The sequence below is a fragment of the Sander vitreus genome, chromosome 6, assembly GCF_031162955.1.
Source record: "Sander vitreus isolate 19-12246 chromosome 6, sanVit1, whole genome shotgun sequence".
Classification (NCBI taxonomy): domain Eukaryota; kingdom Metazoa; phylum Chordata; class Actinopteri; order Perciformes; family Percidae; genus Sander; species Sander vitreus.
The window spans coordinates 18,158,121-18,183,842 of NC_135860.1; the positions used below are offsets into that span (position 1 = coordinate 18,158,121).

Sequence of the window (25,722 nt, forward strand, 5' to 3'; positions counted from 1 at the left end):
GCTATCCTGTAGTACTGTTATTATCCACCTCACATAAATACCTGTAGTATATGAATTCTGCTCTAAGCACCCCATTCTTTTCGGTCGAGGCAAGAGAAACGTATTACTCAGTGGATGGCTAAAATGACACAATTTTTCTAGCAGTAGTCCTATATCCAATTTGGTTCTCCATACCAACATTTCTGGGAACAGTCAACAAATGAGGACTGGTCTGTGTGGCTGAATCCAAATAACACCTCCATTAAATAAAACAAATTACCTCCTTTGTGCCTGGTGTTGGTGAAAAAGATTGCTGCCCTCCTGTTCATTGTGCTTTCCACCATTATGTGATTATTGTGCTTTTCTTTTCATTGCCCACCGAGATGAAATATCTGCAGAGGAACAGATTGTTTTTGTTCATCCACAGCATTTGACGTGTAACATTTCACACTCATATCTCTTTTTGTTCTAGTTAAATCAACAAACTAAGTACTTTTATTTTAATTATCATTCCTTAACCATGAAGAAATACATACATAAATACATTTCAAATATGATATGAAGGACTCCAGTAATCCAGAAGTAGCCTAAGGAAAGGTGTAACGGTGACATCCGATAAACCCTAATTTAAACCTGCAATCTGTTACTATATGCATGTTCATATGCAAAGATGACCGAACAGCTAGTGTCATTTGTTTAGCAGTTTCACCTTGTAGTTGGGAGGTTGGATTGATGGTATGATAACGCTATTCACTTAAGTTGACATTGTCAGTAGGGGTGCAGCGACCTAAAAGACCCCAACAGCATTGTTCATTAGCAGAGAATGGACTTTGGCAGCACATTTTATGGAAGTAATTCATTTGGTATCTTCCTTTAGATATCTAGAAATGTATAAGGTATCTTTTTCAAAGAAAGGGCGAGATTTAGAGAAATTGCGCCTTAAGAGGGCGATGTTTAGTAAAATTGGGCACTTTAAACCTGAGAAGGTTAAATTGAGGAACACTGGATCATAATGTCTCTCAAAGAACAGATTTTGTTTTTGCTTGAGAAAAGGATGGATGTTTTAAGGTCTACCATACTGACCTTTTTTAGGTTTGTTCTTAATATCGTAGGATCCAGTTGTTGAATGTAACTAAGTACATTTACTCAAGTACTGTACTTAAAGGGATGGTTTGGAGTAATTTCCCCCAGGGTCCTTTGCACCATGACCTTGAGCCAAACACCCACCCCCCACCCCCACCCCCCGAAGCTTTTTTCCCTTGATCTAACATTGGTCAAGTTAGCGCTATCAGCCGAATGGCTTAGTTCAGGCGCTAATGGAACCAAAGGTGTATCTCGTAAATTATACCACTAATAATTCCCGGAATGGTACCAAACTTCTACAGTAGTACAAATAGGTTGGAAAGTTTGTTAGTAAACCAGGAGGTTATTTAAATAACACTTCTACTCTTCTGTGATTTGGGAAAAACCCAATAAAGTAATTTGCAAAACTCACAAGTGTAAGGGAAAAGCTAGCGAATTCAACACTCCATAGAAATTTATTTATTTTGGCTTTTTGGGTCCTCGGCTTTACTAGGATAATGGAAGTAGTCTTCATCGAAATGTCTGCTACAGACACGGTAGCGCTTCTTCTTTAGCGTCTCGACAGGCGTTGTGATGTCCATTTTGAGAACAACAAGCCACTGTTGTAGACGCTCCGGGTCATTGTAGCGAAACGGCAGATCATGGAAGGTCTCCGGATTGAACCTTTTAGCTTTAATACCACAGCCGGGATAGATACAACTGGGTGGCATCTTGCCCTGTCTTTTAACTCACCCTGCAGTAGTCTGAAGTAACTGTGTCTGACTATCTCACAACAATCCTCTGCTCAGTCACTTGTACACAGTTGTTTCCGTCAACAAAGTTTCACGCGAGAGTATAAAAACGTTTCGCTGAATTTTGAAAGTTTTATAAATGCTTGTATTTTCAGGTCAACATTTAAAAAGTATTTCAGATATCATCCAGTTATCAATAAATGTATATGGAGTGTTGAATTCACTAGCTTTTCCCTTACACTTGTGAGTTTTGCAAAGGACTTTTACAGGTTTTACCCAAATCACAGAAGTGATGTCGACGCAGCGATAGCGGTAGCAGCAGAGAGTAGAAGCCATCAGGCAAGTGTTATTTAAATAAACTCCTGGTGTACTTACAGAGAGAGAATTGTTCTACTTTTTACTCCACTACATTAATCTGACAGCTTTAGTCACTAGTTACTTTACAAATTAAGATTTTTGCACACAAAACACATGTAGTTCATAAAATATGTCTTATTATAAATTATACTACCCAACAATATAATGGCATACAAGTCCAGCTGAAATGATTGGATTGTTGGACTGTTTGGATTGTTTCCAGTTCCAAAAATGTGAGGATTTTTCTGCATTGAATACTTTTACTTTTAATACTTCAAGTACACTTTCCTGATGGCACTTACATACTTTTACTTTAGTAACATTTCCGATGCAGGACTTTTACTTGAAACCGAAAATTTTAATGGTGTGGTATTAGTACTTTTACTTAAGTAAAGGATCTGATTACTTCCTCCACCACTGGTAGGATCGAAGAGATTTGAGCATACTGTGTTTTGAAAAATGGCATTGAACCATTAGAGAAATTTCTGCTTTGAACTGAAAAAAAAAATGGAGATGCAACCTTCACAACACTCTATCAAACAGATTAATTCATGTTTTGCAGGTGAATTTCCAAGAATATCAACATGAGGTTTAACTCTGTTACTTTACTATTTTTAAACAGGTGAAATGCTGTAAATACTGGCCTGATGACAGCGAGATGTACGGTGACATCAAAATCACTCTGCTGAAGACAGAGACACTGGCTGAATACACAGTTCGCACCTTTGCCTTGGAGAGGGTAGGTTCACATTTCGTCTACCCTCTTTTGCATGTTTTAGTACTTGTTATGATATTCTTAGAATTAGAAGTAGTACATTAATAGAGGGGATTGGATTCTTGACAGGACTTACTGCTGATGGGTAAGAGGGCCAGATGTTAAATTGAGAGGAATTAACACCAGTAGCTATATGAATGCACCCCCCGCCCCCCCTCCGTCTTCCCAACATAGCTGTTACAGTGTTGTGCCCCTGATGGCCTCCATCCTGTCAATCTCCCAAGGGATCTTTCATTGGAAGGGTTCAGAGCAACGCTGGAGTGACAGTGGCACAAACACAGCATTATCATCACACTGTCACATTCGCTTTCCATAGGCACACGCTGCTGCTTATTCAAATCGGCACGAATTTGGGAGCCGGTGACAGCTTGTTTTTTATAGCTCTTTTCCTTTATTTTTTTTTTGGGGGGGGGGGATTTCTGTCTTCAACAAATCTTTGCTTTGTGTCGCTTTACTTTGTCATCTCTGTACAGAGGAAGAAATTGCTGTGTGACTGCAGCAGCCTCCCCGTAGAGAGGAGAAACCTCCCAGCCCTCCCTGAGCTCCAAGAGTCTCAGTAATTCCTTTTCGTGTGTCTGTCACACTGCAGCTGCTACTAGCAAGTGATGCCCATAGGCCTTACTGTCCTCGAAGACCTAACACCCCCACGTAAATAATGTCCTGGTTGTCCTCACACTGAACCGAAAAATCTGTCACATCCATCACGGAGGGGGAATGTCTCTGAATGGATGGGAGAACGTCTTGGATGAATAAGGGCCTGCACTTTTTTACATGTAATGTTAATGTGTGCTGTGTTTCTGTTGACAGAGAGGATACTCAACCAAGCACGAGGTGCGACAGTTCCACTTCACATCCTGGCCTGAGCATGGAGTGCCCTATCACGCCACTGGACTGTTGGCCTTTATACGAAGAGTGAAAGCCTCTACCCCTCCTGACGCTGGCCCTGTGGTGGTCCACTGCAGGTAATTTGACACTGAGCAGGAGCTCGAACCTGTAGTGTTATAAAACCAAACTACCAGTAACTTTTATTAAAAATATGAATGTTATCACGAGTAATTTTTCTGTTTTTGTATTTATATGTTGCTAGCTAGGCTACTTTGTGCGTGCTTTGAAAAAATATTGAAACACAAACTAAGGTACGTGTCATGTTTTCTAAACAAGCTTCCGCGGTATATCTGTTCTCTGTTACATACAAATACCTTATTTCTGTGAAGTAACAAAAAAATTGCTGATTCAACACAGATGTCTTCTTACTTTATACTTTTATTTTTTAAGGTGCATAACAGTGACTAACGTTTCGATGTAAGGTTACATTTTCATCAGAGTCCTTTTTATTATTTATATGTAACCCTGAGTTAAACATTTTCAAATGCAAAATCATTAGTTAGAAAAGAAACAAATTTGGATGCTAAATACTGTAAAGACTGGACACCAAAATGACTTTGCGCCCGCCATGGTTATTCATGCAAGATGTAATCTGTTTATTCCGATTTTGTATTGTTATACAGAATTACCTCCACAGAAGTTTCTCTTGCTGGTGGCCTAGCAAAGCTTCCATTAACTCAGTCAGTTAAGGGACTGTTCGTTATTTATTTCAGGGGCCACCAGAGGAGTTTTGGGATCTTTAATCAGAAAAGACCTGACCCTCCCTTCACCAGCGATACATTTTGGATGACCCTCCAAAATGATATGGAAAAAAGTGATGACCCTCCCCAACAATTTATTGATGCATTCTGTACTGGTTTGCACTTGGCAAAGATATACAGATACCCATTGTTTTTTTACAGCCATGACTTAAGTGATTAAACCTCTGCATTCTCATCTTATGCATCACACGCCTCTGTTATGGTGTGGTGGCCAGTTCAGTAGATTTACTCACTAAAATAGTTGTGGAAACACAATAAGCATGGAAACTAGATGCACACTTCCTGCATTACTGCATTACTTCAAATACTAAGTTACTCATCTAGTAAACTAGCATTCACATGAAATAAAACAATAAAACACTGAGACCATTCAGCAAAGGACACTGGGAAATAACAAATTCAACACTGGTTGCTATGGACTCGTCACTAGGCTTCCTCAGTCATTGTATATTTTAGTATAGGTAAGCTTGCCGAAAGCTGAACATTATCCAAAACTCCATTTCTCAGACAAGCATCAATTTGGGAGCTTGCATGATACCACCCCTTTCTTCTCAAATGCCTTGAAAAGGCTGTCGTTTGCACAATTTCATAAATAATCACCGGGACCGAAAGGATGTTTGAGTCGGGTATGGCTGCAGCCTGGAGTCCTCCCATCTCATTCATTCCTTCCCGGCTGGTGCAGTCCGCCAGCTTCGACTTTCCAAAATAAAAGCTTGCGTCTGGTATGTTTTCATACGGTGTTTTGGATGTTTTTGAACTAAACAGTATGGCAATCATGCTAATGAATAAAATATTTTTTTCAGCAGATATCTTAGTTACAACACGATGGAGCTAGCAAAGCAGTTTTGTGTTTATATATGTGAGTGGGATTTATTTAGTTTGGGAAATCTCACGGTTTCTAAAGCTACAGTTCAAATTGTCTGGCTGACTAAACAGGGAGGGACCCATCTGCTAGCGATAGCGATAGGGGCCGAGACTGAGAGAGCTACATGGAGCTACATGGATAAATATGCACCAAACAAGCCACTTTGAAATTTTGCTGTTCTCATGAATACAAAAGTTGGGTGACCTTCCCCCCTAGACTAAAAAGAATTCCCATATTTTCCTCCGGTGGTCCATTCCATAAATACCGAACGGTCCCTAAGGTACAGCCAAAACATAATGTAGTAAAAATGAACAAATCTTCAAAATGTTCAATAATTGTAAGCCAAAACGTAACCCTATAATATAATAGCGTAATAATAGCTAGAACAGTGGCAGTAAGTGCAGTGTAGTCTAGCGTGCCCTTTTAGCCACTAGTGCTAGTGCTAGCTAAGCAAACTCCGTCTATGGAATGACCAATTGCCTCTTACGTTGTAGTTGTCCTTCAAGACTCTTTTAAATCATGTAGTGCAATAACTTGTGTTCCTGAGGAGACATCCTGTGTCCTGAGACATTCAAACAACATTTTTACTAACTCTGGTGATTTAATGCTTCAAGACTGTGCATGGATACTCATGAAAAATGTCCTCTGTGTGCCAGTGTGGGGGCGGGCCGCACCGGCTGCTACATTGTGCTGGATGTCATGTTGGACATGGCCGAGTGTGAAGGCGTGGTGGATATCTACAACTGTGTCAAAACCCTCTGCTCTCGACGCATCAACATGATCCAGACAGAGGTCAGGTCAACTGCACAGCCAGAAAACCACTTCACATTGAAATTCAAGTCAAATATCTCCAATTTGTCTTGCACTTATTCAGAAGGTTACATCACTAGTCATAATATGGTAACATGTCTCCACTGAATAACTTATTCTTAAACATTTGGTTTTCCATCCTGTTGTTTCAATTAAATTGAAAGACCCAGGGTGTGGGGTGTTGTATTTTTATACTCCCCCTCTGGGACTCATGTAAAGGTCATTGCAATAGTTTTAGAAAAAAGATTTGCGTTGACTCTCAGTGTGCTGCGTAGACACGTGTTGTTCTTAAGATGTGCAAATAATTTGCATATTCAACCCTTATTATGTAAATCCAACATTGACTTAGCTGTTTTATTACATTTGTAGTTATTTGCAGGGGTGCTCTGATTAAATGCACAAAGCATATGCTTGTATACTTAGAAATATGTATTTATTCTCCAACAGCTTTTATGCACCACTGACATTATAGCACATGTTTAATTCAGAACAAGGTTATGAAAAATATCTGCCTTCTTATTGTTTGATTATTTATTCACATCTACATATGTTCTTAATCTGCTTCTGTCTGAACCTGCCTCCTTTGTAATGTCTGTTCAGCTGTTTGCAACCACACAACAACTAGACGATTACATATGCACGCCCACATGTGTGCACATACACAGCACTTGATTATGTTACCTGTTGTCCTTTTAGGAGCAGTATATCTTTATCCATGATGCCATTCTGGAGGCCTGTCTGTGTGGAGAGACGGCCATCTTGGTGAACGAGTTTGCGGTCACTTACAAAGAGATGCTGCGAGTGGATTCCCAGAGTAATTCCTCTCAGCTACGGGAGGAGTTTCAGGTCAGTCTTAGCTGGATGGCAATATCATGACCTCCATCAATTTTTGAAACACATATTCTGAATCCTGAATTACACAGCCCACACACAGTCATTTGCATTTAATGCAATTTGTCAAATATCATCAACAAAGTTATTTTATTTGCCTTAATGGAACATACTAGTACTGTTGCTACTGTTACTTTTAGAAACAACAAAATACTAAAACTAGCCCTCCTACTACTAGATTACTACTACTACAACAGTTATACTACTACAGTATTACTAATGATAATACAGATATATAATTTCATTCCTTCTTTGATTTACCTACACTACTACTGTTACTACCACTTACAATAATAATACAGTAGTAATATTAATGGATGTTGCATGTAAAGGCGATAACTAGAGGTAACTATATTGATGATCCACCGTATACAATTTGAAGAGTATTATATTCGTATGTCTGTGTTGCATGTATTCCATTGTGTACTGTACATTTGCTCAGTTAAGTTAAAACAGACTGCTTGGTGTTCAGACTGTTACATAAACAACAGACGATGACTAATATTGTCTGTTGTGGAAATGTACTTTACAGCAGACATTTGAAAATCAACAAAGAGTGCAGAAAGGAATGGGCTAATGGATGGGCGTGTGTGTGTGTGTGTGTGTGTGCGTGTGTGTGTGTGTGTGTGTGTGTCTGTGTCATGTATATATCCATAAATGTGTGTTGTGTGTCTGTGTGCACAAAGATGTTTGTTTCCTTTCACTTTTGATTATGCGTGACTGTCATTGAAATCCTCTGCCTGGTTTGTCAGAATGTGGTCTCAGAACATTTTATTAGATGTTGATTAGGAGAGAAGAGAGCCAGCTGTGGTACCACATGATTTACCTGCGTCACCCCCACCTCCCCCCGCTGCAGAGCTCAAACAGCAGCTGCATTGATTCCAGGTTTAGCATTTCAAAGTAATGCTAGAAAAAGGATCATGTTCCCCACTTTAATTGTACTGTATGATGTGTTATCCTTATACTCATAGGAATTATAATAGATGTATTGCTTAGAATTAAGGGAATTGTACTGTCTGTGGTGCGACACTGATTACAAACTTCTTAGTTCTTTATAAAGAAAAATGTTACGTGCCTCGCTTTGATCTTGTGAACTTACCCATCTGACATTGTTGTTGAAAGTGAGCTCTCTGTTTTACTCCATCATCCTACAGACTGCAAACAGCAAACCGGTAGTACTGACATCAACAAATCACAGATCTATTATTGATGCTGTGTACTAATGATCCAAATATTTTTTTCACGTTGTCTAATGTAATTACGGCTAAACAAACATAGAGAGTTCATCAAAGAAAATTGGTATGCAATATTTCCCTTTGAGTTTTTCTTTCAAATCAGTTTGTCAACCTGATGTTCAGAGTATTTAAGATTTTTTTAATTCAAAGGATTGGATTCTTGGCATTCTCTGTGTCCCAGTCCTCCTTTCTTCTGTCTGATTCACTTATTTTTTTTTCTCCTCCTCCTCCTCCTTCCTACCATCTTTGACTTATCTGCTGTGTCTCCTCACTCCGCATGCCTTCCATCTTTTTAATTCTCTCTTTAATTTCATTTCATCCTACTATCGCTCTCATCTCACCTCTTTAACGTTTCCATTTGCAGACGCTCAACTCTGTGACTCCTCACCTGGATGTGGAAGAGTGCAGCATTGCTCTGTTGCCCAGAAACCGAGAAAAGAACCGCAGCATGGATGTTCTGCCGCCTGATCGCGCCCTGGCCTTTCTGGTTACAACAGAAGGGGAGAGCAACAATTACATCAACGCTGCTCTTGCTGACAGCTTCCATCGGCAGGCTGCTTTTATTGTGACCCCTCACCCTCTGCCGGGCACAACGGCGGACTTTTGGAGGCTGGTCTTTGACTATGGTTGCACAGCAGTGGTCATGCTCAACCAGCTCAACCAGTCAAACTCTGCCTGGGTAAGGTCAACGTGTGATGTACTGTTTTATTGCCATTGATTTGTTGACACTATAAAGAAAAAAAGCTGTAGAAAAATGTTTGAGCCGCTGTTTGCTGTACAAGTTTTTACTTTCAGTCTAGGTTATCTGACCTTTACTTGAGACTTTTCCTGACATACCCTGCCTTTACTGTTTCTGTATCTTACTGTGCTTGGGATTAGTTCTTTCATGCCATTTTGTTGGGCTTTGATCCCTGACCACATTGATCTCAAGGCATGACTAGATAACACCCACCCCAGTTTTTCCTCCCCCTCCTCAAGTTACATCTCTAAAAAATAAGCTTGCATTACCCTCCAGCCACATCTCAGGGTTCTTTTTGTTGGCGTCCCACTTTTTCTCATGAGCATATGTCTTTCTCTGTGCTGCAATATTCCTTATTCTTTTTTTAACACTAATAATAAGTGGAAACCCAACACAAGATTTAATTAAAACATAATAGAATACTTGGAACACTAACTAACTAAAAGAATGTCATGCATTTATTTTCGTAAGAGGAGATTTTAACGACAGTTAAAGCCTTTGCTATCCTGAGCTCCTATGGTAAGCTATTACATATGGTTGGAGCTCTAATGGTGATAAACTGATAATTAAGGACTTAAGGGCTCTACCAGATAATCAGGTGCCATACTGTAGAACACTTTAAAAGTCAGCAATTAATCTTGAAGTCCATTCTAAGGCATGGAAATATAGTCATATCTCAGAGTTTTTGTTTATGGCAGCCAACTGTTAAGCAAATTGAGCTATCCTACAATTAAGACAGATGACCATATCATTACAGTAATTAAGCATTAATGAAATGAAAGCGTGTTAAATAGCCTATTTCCAAAGAAAGGAATGATTTAATTCTTGATCTATTTCTCAGGTCTTAAGAAGCCTACAGTAGTAATATGGGGCTCCAGACTGATCAAAAGTATCTCCCAGATTTTTTAGCAGAAGGTACAACATACTCTGTAAAAGAGCCAAAAGCTGGCACAACTTGACTTCAGTGTGTTCAGCCAATAATTAAGAACATCGTTTTGTTGGAGTTAAGCTGAAGGAGATTGGCAGACATCCTGTCCTTAATGGCAGATAAACAGTAATGCTGCTGAATAATTCAACAGCGTTGGGACAGGTATGACTTGATATCATCAGTATAATAATAGAAAGAAATAAGAAATGTCATGCTGATTGTAGCCTAAGGAAAACATGAAAGAAGAGAATAAGATTGGCCCTAGAATGGACCCTTGTGGTACACCACACAGGGACACTGCCTGTATGGAGAAAAGACCATAGCCAGACACAAGAAAATATGCTGAATAAAACCAATCAAGGACAGTTCTGGAGATACTTTAACCTCTAAATAAGAATATTTTAATCCATTGCGTCAAATGCTGCACTGAGTTCAGACTTCAGACATTCCAGAGCACACAGAGCATTAGGTAGCAGCTTTCATCAGTATGCCAAGGGAAATGTCAAGTACTTGTGTATTACCTTGTATTAAAACCTATATATTTAATGTGTGTATGAATAACTAGTGAGTCACAAAAAACACCTACAGAAAGCCAAAGACATTGAAGATAACGGCTTATGCAGAATCTAGATTTTGTTTTTTAGGCATGAAGATTTACAAGCTTTGTGTAATCAAACTTTAAATATTAACCATGTAAAATATGTATTACATTGTATCACCTTGGAAAGCAGGTGCTTACTTTAAATTATGATATATATTTTTTTGTCCAAGGTCTACCTAAGATTGTTGTTAAACTGCCCCTAGCATTTTATTCATTGTTTCTTGGATAGTGCTCTGGTGGAGATATAATTATTGAGTATAAGTAGCAGCAGTGGCACTATTGGTTCTAGAGGGTCTATTTTGTATTTTGTTTAAAATAGGGAATGTTTAAAGGGTTTCAAGGGAATCAACTTGATTAACTAAATCACCAAAGACTTTGTTGTTTTTTAATATGTAGTGTGTCCAACTTATTGAAGTCAGTGTGTTTGAAAAACACTGAACAGAACTGGTCTAAGAATTAAGCATTGCAATGTCAAGTAAACTGTTTAGTTTATAAAATTGCAATTATCACCAATTGCAAAATGTTGTTTTTGACAAATAGAACCAACCAATCTAGGGTTGTTCCAGAGGTAGCCACTAATCAACTTATGTTATGCTAAAAACTGGTTTTATTCTGTCTGGCTAAATGCACCTCAGTGTTCACTGACTAAAGAAATGTGCTTCAATATAGACAGTTGAGTACTGCTGACGGTTTTCATTGCTATTTGCGATCGTTATGAGGGTATCCGACCAAAAGATACTGTATTTGTCAAAATCAGTAAACCCCTAACCTGACCTTGAGGGCCTTGACAGGCTTTGTAACTGTGGAAAGATGTCAATAAGTTATATTGAATCTTGGATCATTGTGTAAGATGTGCTCATGAAATGTAGAAATGTTTGTGTGCTGGCTTTTTTGCATGCTGTTTTGTAGCAGCCTGTGCAGTCTCTGGTAATAATAATAAAAAAATAAAAAATTGTAGGTACCCCCTGTTCAATCCCACTTTTTATCCACTCCCGTTTAAATGTTTTTCATCTCTTTTCTTCCAGTGCAATTCAAGCTCCTTTGGGGTCTGGCCTGAAAATTGAGTTATAGTCACTTTAAGTTGTTCATTGCGAGATCTCGCTTTAAACTCTGTTATGAGTTAATTCGGGGCACTGGAGTACTCTGTCTCCCTCTTGTTGCAATCTCTCAAAGCACATTACATCTCTACCTCCCCGCGCTGCTTCTCTCCCCTTATTAACACCAGTAAGGTACCATAACACCACCTATTCTATGTGGGCACACACTAACACCACTTTTTTTATTGCTGTTGTTATACTTGTGCGTCTGTGTGATGTACATTTTAGTGTTACTTGCCTCATCCCCTGGCTTACTCAACAAACTTAACAGTCTGCATGTCTCTTAAACGGTATTATGTTCTTTTGTGTACAGTGCATGCACGCAGACCCCAACTGCATATATGCACACACTTACATGAACATTCTGTACTTGCTTAAATTCATCGTTTGAAACAAAAAGAGTACAGGTACTATATGTGCCACATTTAATCACCCCCCCCTTATCTCCCCCTCTACCTGTAGCCGTGTGTTCAGTACTGGCCAGAGCCTGGATTACAGCAGTACGGGCCTATGGAAGTGGAGTTTCTGTCCATGTCAGCAGATGAGGATGTCATTACTCGTCTGTTTCGGGTCAAGAATGTCACAAGGGTGAGTTATTGCGGTTCTGAAAAAGCCTGCACAGGACATGTTGTTCCACTCAGTGGTATTTCACAAAATGATAACTTGAACTTCATTAGAAATGCATTAGCTGTGGTCCTCACCAGTAATTCAGATGTGACATTTTACCTAGATTACATTTAGAGCTGCCAACTGTTATGTGCATCTAAAAAACACCCACACACAAAATACTGTGTACCTGAAACCTTCAGATGAGGATTTGAATGTCTATATAACTCCTTGTATGTGTGCAAACTCAAAGGCTGAATGCTTCACTTAATGATATATTTCCACACAGTGTGCATTGTTATCAGTCTATTGCTTTCTTATGCATACACAACAGCATTTCCCTAGTGTATGCCTGATTGGACATGGGGGGTAGACAAATGAATACAGTGTAAAACAAATACACTCTAAAATATAGCCTAGAGATTTGTACTGAGCACAATGGCACATCAAAACACAAAAATGTATTCATAGACTGTATTATACATACTACAAAAGTTGTTTTGATATTCAGCAGTCCAGAAAATTCAACCAGAGCCGCCACCAGTGTTTCCATAAGATGTTTGCATAAGAGTGATACATATTATAAGAACTTTCTATGGAAAACCCATTAACATACATGCAATAAAGGTCACTCTCTCCCTTTTTCAATTTCTTCTTGTCATTACCTAGATAGGTGTCTTCCCTCTCTTAGGTGCCTGCTGGCATACTAAAGAGGGGACTTTCATCATCATAATGCATTCCATATTTTTAGTCTAAGGATACCCTTTTCAAGCTTCAAAGCAGACTCTCTTTTGATTTGTTCATAAACCTTGTCACACATGTAAAACAAAATACAAGTATCTAGCATGTAGAGAATTAGAAACAGGCTAAAAAAAATGGCACTGACAGCTGACATAGAAGAGGGAGCATAGGGGATGACAGTGTGGTCTTTTCTCAACTTTTTATTCTCCAGATGTGTGCATATGTATGAATCAGTCAATTTGACTTCACACACTTCATTGTGCTGATTGTGTGTATGCAGGTACGGTTTAAGCCTGCAAATTTGCATAAGCACATGCATGCATTCCGCTCAGGATCACTGTCACCCAATTATTGAAGAAATCTGTATGCAAGGCATTTTCTTGCTGCCATTAGAAGCAGCGTGACATGCATTGCCCAGAACTTCCTTTCTTGATTGGCAATCTCACCTCCGTCGACTGCCGTTGTCATTTCCCTCACTACCCATGGCATCTTTTTTTTCTACTCCATGCACACCACTGTCTTGGAGAGGGCAACTTAACACAGCATGGGAGAAATCAAATCACACATAAATAACACACCTCTCCCACTCACTGCCCCTCTCTCAGTGCATTAGTGCATATGCTTCCTTTGCGTGACAATGATATACAAGGGTAGGGAGTAAAAGTCAAAGAAAGTGCAATGTAAGCATATGTATGTGTGGGTATGAGAGAAGTACAAAAAAAGTACATAGTATAAATCCCAGCTCTGCTGAGGCAATTCCTCCGTGCATCGTTGGTGTCTTTGCCAGCACAATTTGCATGACTTACAGTTCTCCACTGGTCCTTAAGTATTAGGTGATATTCTACAGGGCAAGGTTATGAACACACAGGGACCTCTCTCACACACAGCCCAGGCCCCGCGTACACCTGCAGACCCATATATCTTAAAGCCAGTCTGCTGAGTGAGCACAGCTGAGAGTGCCAGCATGCAGCCTGGGGAGCACTCAAACACCGGTGTTAACTGGCACACGGGAATACTGAAACAACCAGAAAATGTAATACAACACAGAAACACGAGAGCACATGCATGCTCACCCACACACTACGAGTATACTCAGATTCCATGTGTTTTCTGTTGCATCCCAAGCTCCAAGAGGGCCAGCTGGTGGTGTGTCAGTTCCAGTTCCTGCGCTGGTCGGCGTATCGAGATGTTCCCGACTCCAAGAAGGCTTTCCTCAATCTGCTGGCTCAAGTGCACAAGTGGCAGAGGGAGTGTGGAGAAGGACGCACTGTTGTCCACTGCCTGTGAGTAATCTGCACAATCCCACACGGAATCTGCGGCCACAGAATTCCAATGACACCTCTGCAGATTTTTCTGCACATTTTAAACAATTAAAAAAGTAAAACTCAGAATGTTAATACATCTCCACCAAGTGATAAGCATCATGTACTGTAAATTAAAAGACAAGCAAACAAGGCAGAAATATGTTCAGTCTCCTCTCTGAAAAGGTCTCAGGCAGGGAATTATTGCTGTTAAAGAGTGACTTTTTAACAAAAAATTAATTTTCAGAAGGGAGTATCACAAACATGGTAAATCATGTAGTGCTTTGTGTTGTTTTGGTGCAATGAGATGTAGTGCAAAGTACTTTTCCAAGGTAGTATTTTCATAATGTATATAATCAAATTGTGGTGTAATGTGCTGTGCAGTGGTGTACTGCTGTGTGCCCCTCTTGTTGTCCTAAGCCCCCGGAGCGCACAACCACTGATGAATATGAATGGGACGTCCAGCTCATTGCCAACCCATCACACGTTCATCCCCACCGCCCACATCCAAAAGCACATCACTCAGCGCTGTCACACAGTGTTACCCACGACAACCAGGAAAAAGATTATGGAGATCAAATCAATTATGGCTTAATACAGAATGCGATGGTTCTCACTACAGTAAATCCAGGACTGCCAAAGCACTGACGACGATTGATTACCTTAATATTGCTTGTATATGCTGCTGAGGCTTCCATGCCCACCTTCCCCACATTTGTCTCAGGAGAGAGTAAGTGGATTGTCCTCCACTGGTTTATTAATATTGCCTTTCATTTATGATGACCAAGACAATATTTCCGAGGAAATGCCACACTGTGCCGTTATTTCTCAATTGTCTCTTCTTTACACCTCTTCTCACGTCGCTATTTCTGTTTTAAGATATTGTGTGCGAATGCTGTATGAACTGTATCAAATGTTTTTCATGAGGTAGCATGAACACAAAAATGGGGTTATCAGATTACACACATTCTGCCCTGCTTACACTGTATTGTTGTCTTCCAAAATCCACTTAAACATATTAGGAGGCTCCCACTGGACATGGAGATATATTTGTATATATTGAAATAACTCTGCTGTTCATGCAATATGATAGAATTGTGATTGCATCATAGTGGCAGTCAAGGTCTGAAACCTAAATTGCATCTTAACGGGAGGCAAAACAGGGCAAGCTTAATGATATAGCACATTTCAAACACAAAGGCTATTTTAAAGTGCACAAATTATAATTTAAAACCATTTAATAAGACTAGTTTACAGCCATGATAGAGGCTCTGCGAGGCTGTACTTAGATACAGTGGTGCTTTAAGCTAACGTTAACATCAGCCTGCGAACATGCCCACAATGGCAAAGCTAATACTCTGATGTCAGGGGATTACCAAAGTCGTTATAGTTCACCCTGAGGGGCACATGAATGGCAATCCATCCAACAGTTGCAGAGACATTTTATTAAAAACAAAAAAATGTCAACGTCATGGTGGAACTAGAGGAAATGGAACTAGAGGAAATGTCAGGTGGTCACCAAAGTCATTGGGATTCATCCTCTGGGGAACATGAATGTCTGTACATGTTTGTATGGCAATCCATTGAATATTTGTCAAGATATTTGACATCAATTTCAAATATCTGGACCAAAGTGGTGGACCGACCAGTTGACATTTCATTCCATTGCTAACCCCTAGAGCCACACTGCTAGCTAAAATGGCTAAAATACACCATTAAAGAATAAACACTGAATTGTAAATCAAATGAAAAAGATATGCTAAAATGTTTGATTTTTTAAACACATCTTCCTCTCTGCAGTAACGGTGGTGGTCGCAGTGGAACCTTCTGTGCCTGCAACATTCTCCTTGAGATGATCCAGTACCAGAACATGGTGGACATCTTCTATGCTGTCAAAATTCTACGCAACTGCAAACCCAACATGGTGGAGTCCCTGGTAAGAGAGTCTGTAAATAAATAAAACTGTGGTTGTAAATAGCAATAATCTGTCTATGATTATTCTTGTGTTTTCACTTTTTAATTAAAGAATATTGTATTTTTCCTCAGGACCAGTATCGATTCTGCTATGACCTTGTTTTGGAGTACTTGGACTGCTTTGAAGGTAGATAGCAACCAAATGTTTACCACAGCGGCGCTATACCATCTGCTGGAGATTCAATTTAAGGCCACCCAGCGACCCCTCTACTTTAATGTTTGGACCTACGGACTTGGCATTGAAAGGAATGTGAAGGAAGGAGAGGAGAAAAAAAAAAACATGGTCAAAGTTCTAACTTTTAACCTTTAATGTACAGCTGTGATTTCCTCCTTGTTGGTGATGTTTATCTCTTTTGATATTTTTTGTGCTTTTCTTGGTCCTCTTTGCCTCCGGACTAAAGCTCTTTTGTGCTAAGGGTTTCTGTAGCAGCAAAACAACATTCTGAGCTACAAAATGGACCCTGTCTATTTTGAAGAAGGGTCACCTTGGCTGTGTTTCATCGTTTCATTCAAACAGCGAGGGGGCTGGATGAAATTCCAGAGTTACAGCAGAATTATCTAAACGTGGAAGCATTTTCTTCTCTTTCAAGAGCTACATACAACAGCAGTCCACTGTGGTTGTGGCATGACTTATCTACCATACCATAAACTGCCTTATTCTCTGATGATAGGACAGATTTATTTGAATCACTGAATAAATCTGAAAGGTTGTCATACTGGTGTACAAACAGCAACAAGGGATTTTAACAAGATACCTACAGCATTAGGATAGATCAGCCCAGTCCTCAGCAGTATTGATGCAGAAACTGTACAGTAGTGCAATGTGTTGTATTTTGCCATGTTTGTGCTGGATTACCATGTGTGCTATAGGTGGACGTTGCCATGGACCACAGCACTGGGCCTGGTGCCGCCACTAAAGATTCCTGTCTCATTACTGTCACAGTGCCAATCCCATTGACTGACTTGAATCCTCTCTTTACTTTGCTCTACTGCTTCATGTTGATATATGCCTACAAACAAACAGTATGTACTGCATCAGCTAATCTTCTCGCTCCAAAGTGATTGTTTGTATTTTATACCCAGCGGGAAAGAAAAAGGAGCAAGGGGGGGGGTGGGTTGTTAGAAATGTACTGACATGCCATAGTGGTGGTGTGAAAAATGATGTTCCATTAATGTCGTGGTGAAGTGTCTAAACTCAGTGCTGCGTTACAGGTTTGAGTATGTATCTCCTTTTACTCCTTTGTTGTCTGAGGCATTTGGTTGTACTGTCTCAGCAAGCTAAACCAGCTGTCAGGTCGGAAGCTTCATTTTGACAATTCTGACATAAATATTCGTTGTTGTTCCTAGTGGTGTTAAATAAATAAAGTAAATATAAATAAATAAAAAGGGGCAATAACATTGTGCAGAGGAAAAAAATTGCTACTTTGCGTCACTGCTGGTGATTGGTGTTTTCACAATGGAGGTCATTTTTAATATCCTAAAATAAAAATTAAACAGGAGGAATAGTAAGAAACATTGCCCCCACGCCCTGCTGTTTATATCACTGACCTGATAAACAAAATCCATTGTTTTTCACCGACCAGCCAATGCCTGGAGACCACTGGAACTGTTCATGCCTGAATCAATTGAAGAAACTCAGGCAGGTTGGCATGTGTGATACACATAGGGATCTAAGTCAGCCTCTAAAATGACCCAGGAAGCAATTCTCTTTGTATTTTTCTTATCATTATGTCCGAGAAGCAAGAAATTATCTATTTTACACTCCATTATTACCCTTCAAAATATGTCATGCTCCACCATATCTCCTGAAAATCCTTTAAGTGCAGGTTTTCAAGAAGGGCGGTAAAGGTATCACTCCAAGACCTGCCCTAATAAACAAGGAGAGACACCTTGAAGCCCACAGAAACTGAGAAATGGCAGCTAGGCGAACTCTACTGCTAGTTCGCAGCTCACAGTCTGGTTCAGGTGGGAGTGCCAGAATATGTGAGGAATCTAACAATATACCAACATCACCAGGCTCCCACAGGTTCACTGACAGAGCAGCTTGTTTATGAGGAGGATGGAGAATGAGGTAGCTAGCGATCTGACCCAGGATCACTGGAGGAAGTGCCTGGACACTTTTTCTCTATGTTGGAAGGAATGTGTACATACAGATGTATATTATGTTATGTGAATACTATGTGAATAATATACTATATGTTTGCAGAGAGTAAAGACGTACAGTACTACATAACCATGGAGGTGAATGTGCTGTAAATGACCATTTTGTGAGTTTATTGGCAGAACCTTTAACAGCCGAGTATAAGCCGAATCTCCCTGTGTTCATTCCAGAGCTCTGAGTAAAACAGGTCTGTCAAAGCATGTATGAATCCATTGTCTGCTTTTTTATTTCATTTAATTTCTCAATATCCCAATCCGCGTCATCTATTCAACCGCTGTTTTCCAGCAGCCACAACTGTATGAGGCGCATTGTACTTTTAACCACCATTAAACCATTTTTACCATTCCAAAGTTTTTTATTATGCCGGCGACTGCCCTGAGAGTACCGTTGATTTCACGTGTGTTTCTGTGTATACCGATGGTACATGACATGACCATTTTATTTGTGGGGGCGAGGTGTGTATTTAATGAGAGAGACGGAGGAGAAGGATGTATTTTGAGGTCGGGGAAAGGGGTTTGTTCTGAAGAATAACAGCGATCAACAATAAAAGGGGAAAAAAAAGAGATGTGTTGTCAAGTTCAATCATTGAGTGTTCTGTCAAAAATGCACAGTTTAAAACAGTCTGTGTGGTTTCGTGATTGGTTTGTCAGCAGAAGCAGAGAACTGAAAGCTGGACATGGACTTCCTGTCTACAAGCCTCTGACCCTCCTGCGGTTTCTCGTACGGATGTGGTCTTTTAGCAGTTCCCTTTGCCTTGAACTACATCGACCATTTGATCTATCCCCTTTTTTTAATCCCTCACCTTATTTTTTTCACCTCCCCCATCCTCAACTCCTCTTCCATTACTTTCATTACTCCATCTCATCCTTCTCCGTCTCTCTCGCTTTGCCGCTCTGCCCAGAGTAAGGTGACTCCAGACCACAGACTTCCTCTCTCACCCACAGCTATGTTGAATAATGCAGCAGTCCCGCAAACTGATCCAGTGTTTAGCAGAGGGACATGCCAGATTAATTAGAGGACAAGACCCCCTACTGTTGGGTTTAAGACATTGTAGGCCATATGGATTCGCCTTTTAGATTGTTTGGAGATTAATTAACCTTAACAACAAGCATTCAGATGTGCTAAAGGAGTGTGTTGGTAAATGCAAGTGCTCTGTAGATGAGATTTTTCATGCGTCATGGCAGTGAGAAGGAGCAAAGATACATTATAGATTTAACACGACATAGATAAGGAGCTTATTCATGCAAGGCAGGTCATTTACACGACCCTATTTCAATCTGCAAGATTTTCTCAATTTCCTTGTTCACCTGCAGAAAAGTATATGAAATCCTTAGCGACAGGCTCTATCATCCTTTACTACTCAAATTTGACCGGTGGTTTAAATTAGAGGGTAATTGGAATCTTATCATTTCATTCTGATGGTGTAATGGCTGCTATGTGCAAGGAAACTTATCATGAGGCCAAGATTCAACTGGGTTTTGTCTTTTCTCTCTGGGCTTCCTGTCTTATATTCCTCCACTGATGGGCTCGATGGATGTCAGTATTCTCTCCGGTCTCCATGGTGAGTCTCACACTAGATACACTCTCATGTGGTGTTTCTGTAAAACGGCAGTGAGGGCCGACAGCTTGCAGTGTCAAATGATGTAAGGAAGGATGGTGAGCTATGGCTGGTAACTCCACTAAAATAGTGGTTTCCACCCTTTTTTGTGTGACCATTTAGCTAATTATTTCAAGTTTAATCATTCATTTTTAGTAACAATTCATTCATTACCTTTAGCTAATTATTAAGCATTATTAGCAGTTGCTTAGGGCCCCCTGGTAAATATTTTTTTTTAATGAACACAAGACAATAATGAAATAAAAATGGAACTTTTTATTTCAAAAACTGACAACATTAAGCTCAGAGACGGGCAAAATTGACAGTTTAGGTAGGCTAATAAGTCATTTACTGTCCTCTATGAAACAAGCACACAAGGATTCTGTGGTTAAAAAAAAAAAAAAATCACATTTGGCGGTTGTATTCAGTGGTGGAGGAAGTACTGAATCTCAGTACTTAAGTAAAAGTACAAATAACCAGAGATATATTTACTTTAGTAAAAGTACAACAATGAAAACCCTACTTAAGTAAAAGTAAAAAGTACCTGATTTTAAATGTACTTTTAAGTATTAAAAGTAAAAGTACTTGCATAACGATTTATTCTCTTAATCTCTATATTCTAATAATTAAAAAAACAGTATGGGCTGTGGCATTTTAATTAAGTTAGTTTTTGGTTAATTTAATTGTGCTTACCATCTGTGGCCCAGATTACATTCTGACATACAATTCTGGTTATCTAGCAGGGTGAGCTGCATGAAGCTCGACTTTGCATTATTTCCCACGGGACAGTGCACACATTTATTTAGCAAGAACACACCCAGGTAACAATTTTTGGTTCCCGGAACGTTCGTTTTTGGTTGCGGGAACGTTCCCTGAAGGTTAGTTTTTGGTTCCCATGGAAAGTTTTCCTGGCATTTAGGGAACGTTAGTTTTTGGTTACATCGACCGTTCTCAGAACATTCCCAGAACGTTTCGACTAACGTACCTGAGAACCTTTAGAGAATGTTCCCCTACCGTTGTAACCTTTAGAGAACGTTCCCCTAACGTTGCAACCTTTAGGGAACGTTCCCCTACCGTTGTAACCTTTAGAGAACGTTCCCGTAACGTCATTTTTTACATTCCCCTAACCTTTAAATAACTAAATAAATAAATTAACTAAATAACTAACGACTGTGGTACCAATTTTATTATTAGTTTAAACTGTCTGTACATGAGCAGGAATGAATGAACAGGCAACAGGCAAACTTGATGGGATTTAAAACTTTAATATAAAATTAACAAAATACAAAAAATATAAAAGGCCTAAAAAAATAATATAACAATCAGAAACTATACAAATAAGAAGAAAAAAAACAATCAAGTGGGATGTAGAGTGCAAATGTAGTGCAAATGTAGTGTGCAAAGATGCATATTGGAATGATAATGTAATGAATTATTATATATTAGCATATTAACAAATACAATTGCTTTAATAAAAAAATACAAGCTGCAGGATGGATGGAAAACATACAAAAAAAAATAAATAAAAAATAGAGCTCCATGGTTTGGCTTATAGTCCTTCTCAGATGGCTTAAAAAGAAACAACTCCATGGTTTGGCTTATAGTCCTTCTCAGCTGACCTAAAAAGAAAGAAACAAAAGTTTGATATGTCATACTAAGAATCAACACGTTGACAAAATCAAGACTAATTTCCTTACTAACAAGTCTGTTTTTTCACATCATATAGAAGCATTTCAATTTACCGTCTGTGTGGGGCAAACTTCCGTGCTTGCCTGATCAAGTCCTCCACCTCTGCTGCAGTCAGCATGGGGAAGTTCTTCTGGGAGGCCGCTAGAGTAGAAGTCAAAATGAAGCAAAGTTACAAGTCAAATTAAAACGTCTTATCAGCCAAGCTAAGCATAATACTGTGAACAATAAAATAACACCTGCCTGTTATAACCCTAGATATAGTTAGGTCCTGTAAGGCCTTCTTTGCCTTTCTTCCCCGCAGGCTATACTCTTTCAGCACGTTATTAGTTGCCACTCGCCGTAGCATGCGTCGGACTGCAGTACCTGTGGTCGGACCTCCAAGCGTTGTCAGGAAAAGTTTCTGTAAAACATATAGAAATACAAATTATACATGTGGAACAAAGTGGAGAGCTTGTACAATCTCATTTTGTAAGATAAGTCAGTTATGTTATGATGATATTTGAATTTATGCAATTATATAGTGTTAATCTTAGGGCACTTAATTACCATTTTTATCCTCCTCTCCAGCTCGGTGACTGTCGAGCAGGGCGACACCAACATGTCCTCGCCTGGAGCAGAGGGAGGGGACTGGGAGGTCCTTAACAGCATGAGCAGCTCCTCCATCTTCTCATCCATCTTCTCCTCAAATGCATCCATCCACTGTGTCAGGCGGGCAATGGATGTCCTCACGGCTATGGAAAAATTAATGTTGTTAGTTTTAGTTGTTATACATTATAAACTTGCATATGTGAACAACTTAAGTGAGTCTTCTTACCTCTCATTTCCGTCTCCATAGCTCCATGGTCTCCCTCTGTGTGATGACTCACCTCCCTTTGTGTGATGAGGTCTGTTGTTTACAACAACAAAAAAAGTTATGTTACTCTCAAGTTCCTTGTCATGAAATTGTATTTAATTGGAAATGGAAAATCCAAAGCCACTGTACCTTCAACTGGGTCCCAAGATGAAGTGGCAGGCCGAGCTTGCGTCACAATAGACCCATCTAGCTCTTGGCGACCGGCAGGTTTCCCGTACGGTGTTGACTCATCTAAAAAAGTAAATATGAATATAGGTCAGTTCATTTATGGTAGGTTTCTTGCACATGCCATTGCAAAAGAGGAACCTATGCTGTTACATTAGACAATCGCTAAAAACACTTCCATGCAGGTGGTGGAGTAACATCTGCTGACCTGAAAAAGGGCAGGAAGGGACAAACGCATCAGAACAGTCACGTGATATGCACCAGGTTGAATTTCAGTAGTTCCATGGTAGGAAATATGACTCCAGTTTCTTAAATGCATGCATAAATGTTAACTTACGGACAGGGCTTCCAGACACACGCTCCGTCCTGAAATGCTTTCTTGCTTGTGGAATGGATTCATCTGAAATAAAAGACCATACAATTTGTACTGATTGCAAAAAGAATATTTGAAGTGTAAATAATAATACATAGTCTGTACTTAAGGTCTTACCATGATTATCTAAATAAATGATGGATGTATTTAGACAACCAAGAAGGAGGTGTAATCATTATGGCATGCTAGGTTAGCCTGCAGTTTCGTGAATGGAGCTTCTCTTAATACATCCATGGCTTTATCTCTCATCCACGTTACAGGCTTTACAGCATACAGCCCTCGGATGTATCTAAGATAAGTGTTAAACCCTAAACCCACATTGGCTCTTAGGGACACATAATATATTACGTTAACGTTAGCTAGCTACCTAGCTAACTAGCTCCATTGTTTAGCTTGAGCCGATTTTGGGAAACGCTAATGACCTGAAATCCATGTAACAGGCTTTACAGCATACATCCATACATCCCTCGGATGTATCCTAAGATAATACCATGTATGTATTAATAGAACACATGGTGAATTACAGCACGGGCTTGGACAACAAGTACGTGGCTTCACAGCTGAGGAGGACTGGGAGTGTTTTAAAGATAGATACACGGGTTGTATATTAACCCTATGTGAACGGATGCTTCACATATGACCAAGCAGAGTATCGGGAGCAGCAGCAGTAACAGGAGCAGCCGCGGTAGTACCGGGAGCGGTACGCGCCTGGCCAGTAAATGCTATTGAAGGGCGGGTCTTGGCGTGGCCATAGTGGGATTCGTAATATCGCGAGCGGCACCGGGAGCTGGACGGACGCTGCTGAAGGCTTCCCTGCGGACTGCAAACGTGTGATGGTCAGGAAGACATTTTGGCAGGGGGAAAAACCTTATATACTGTCTATGGGAAAAACTGATCAGAAAATGTAACGAAAATGTAACGGAACGTTGTAGAAATGTAGTGGAGTAGAAAGTATAGATAATTGCTGCAAAATGTAACGAAGTAAAAGTCAAAAGTATGCATTATTGATTGTACTTAAGTAAAGTACAGATATGTGAAAAATTTACTCAAGTACAGTAACGAAGTATTTGTACTTCGTTACATTCCACCACTGGTTGTATTAGATGATAAGTTAAACAAAAATGAATGAATAAGACAAGACTGAAAGTCAACACAAAATGGGATATCTTCACAAGCTATTCTTCGACAGTTTGCCAGCACTGCAGCCCATAACTTAAGTTAAATAGATCCTTACTAAGTCGAGTTTCGACCAGTTTGTAATTTTTAGAAGTTCCTCATAAGAATTTATAAGGACTAGCACAATGTATTTTATATGCAAGGTCACTGTAGTAATAATAATAATACATTAAAAAACACATCTGATTTAAATAAGACTCAACTACTTGCCTATAGTTTTCCAAACTTTTTCAACTATTTCAACCATTCATTTATTACTTTAAGCTAACTATTTTGACCAATTAACCTTTGATTTTACTGTTACTGTCAGCCAATTACCAGTTACTTCTAGCTAAATATTTCACCAGTTTATTGATTAATTATATCCATTACTTGTGGCTTGTTATTACAAATGCTATAGCCACTCTTATCTAACCCTTTAAACCATTGATCAACTACATTTTGCCAATTGCTAGTTTACTAACTCAACTGCATGCACTTGCGATGGCAACGCCTAGGTCTAAGGTGTTTGAATGTGGTTATGGTGGTGAAAGGTCCCTCCCTAAACATAATTATTTGGATACATTTTAATTAATCATACGCCACAATCTTAGCATATACGCCTGATCTACCCCCTAGCAACTGCAGCGGTACCCTCTGGGATACAAGTACCTTAGGTTGGAAATCATTGCTCTAAAAAGTGTGCTCACCTGTTTCCAAATAGCTACGGAGACATGATACAGGCTGTTAACGTCCTGGAAGGTTTTAGCATTTTATGTTTTAGCCGAATGTTATGTTTCAAAGAACAGTGGTGTATCTTACTAAATATTAAGCGGTTCTTCTTTCATGCCAAATGCTTTGCTAATAGATGAACAAAATCCAATATTCTCTGGGAGAATATTGTCACACAAGCTTTTGCGGGTGACCTTGCCTAAGCCTCAGTCAATAAGAAGAAAAAATAGATGCATATCCTTTAACATGGCATGTAAATAGTTTTAGAAGCTTTTAGAAAAAAGGGAGAAAGATCTGGATCAATGTATTAAATGATTTCTTAGATGCACTACAGATTTGTAAATGGACTGCTATTCTCTGAGGAGAAATTCCTCTCCTCTATCTGTGCATTTTTTCTATAAGATGCACAAGGTGAAATGTGAACACGCACATTATCTTGTCTTACCATCCAGCTCAATTTTGGATAGTGCAGCAGCAGACAAGACAGGTGGCTCCGGCTTTGTGCTCAGCAGAGCGAAGACAGAGAGGAGCTGGCCAGATGGCTCTGTCCACCATGTTTCCTCACTGGTTCCATTGCCACGGCCGGTCTGACTGGAGCCCTTATCTCAGCAGTGTACTCTCAGTTCAGTTAAAGTCAT

At 39.6% G+C, this 25,722-nt stretch overlaps 1 protein-coding gene across 1 annotated transcript in view; it reads left to right on the top strand.

Moving 5' to 3' along the window:
• The window catches only part of ptprub (protein tyrosine phosphatase receptor type Ub), a 179,338-nt gene extending 160,255 nt beyond the window's left edge, over nt 1–19,083 (top strand). The window contains exons 21-29 of the mRNA XM_078253281.1: nt 2,773–2,889; nt 3,733–3,887; nt 6,093–6,228; nt 6,943–7,092; nt 8,737–9,051; nt 12,200–12,325; nt 14,210–14,367; nt 16,186–16,321; nt 16,432–19,083. Of these exons, the coding sequence (XP_078109407.1) occupies nt 2,773–2,889; nt 3,733–3,887; nt 6,093–6,228; nt 6,943–7,092; nt 8,737–9,051; nt 12,200–12,325; nt 14,210–14,367; nt 16,186–16,321; nt 16,432–16,494 (1,356 nt within the window). The 3' untranslated portion in view covers nt 16,495–19,083. The remainder of the gene's footprint in view (nt 1–2,772; nt 2,890–3,732; nt 3,888–6,092; nt 6,229–6,942; nt 7,093–8,736; nt 9,052–12,199; nt 12,326–14,209; nt 14,368–16,185; nt 16,322–16,431) is intronic.
• The last annotated feature ends 6,639 nt before the right edge of the window (nt 19,084–25,722 follow it).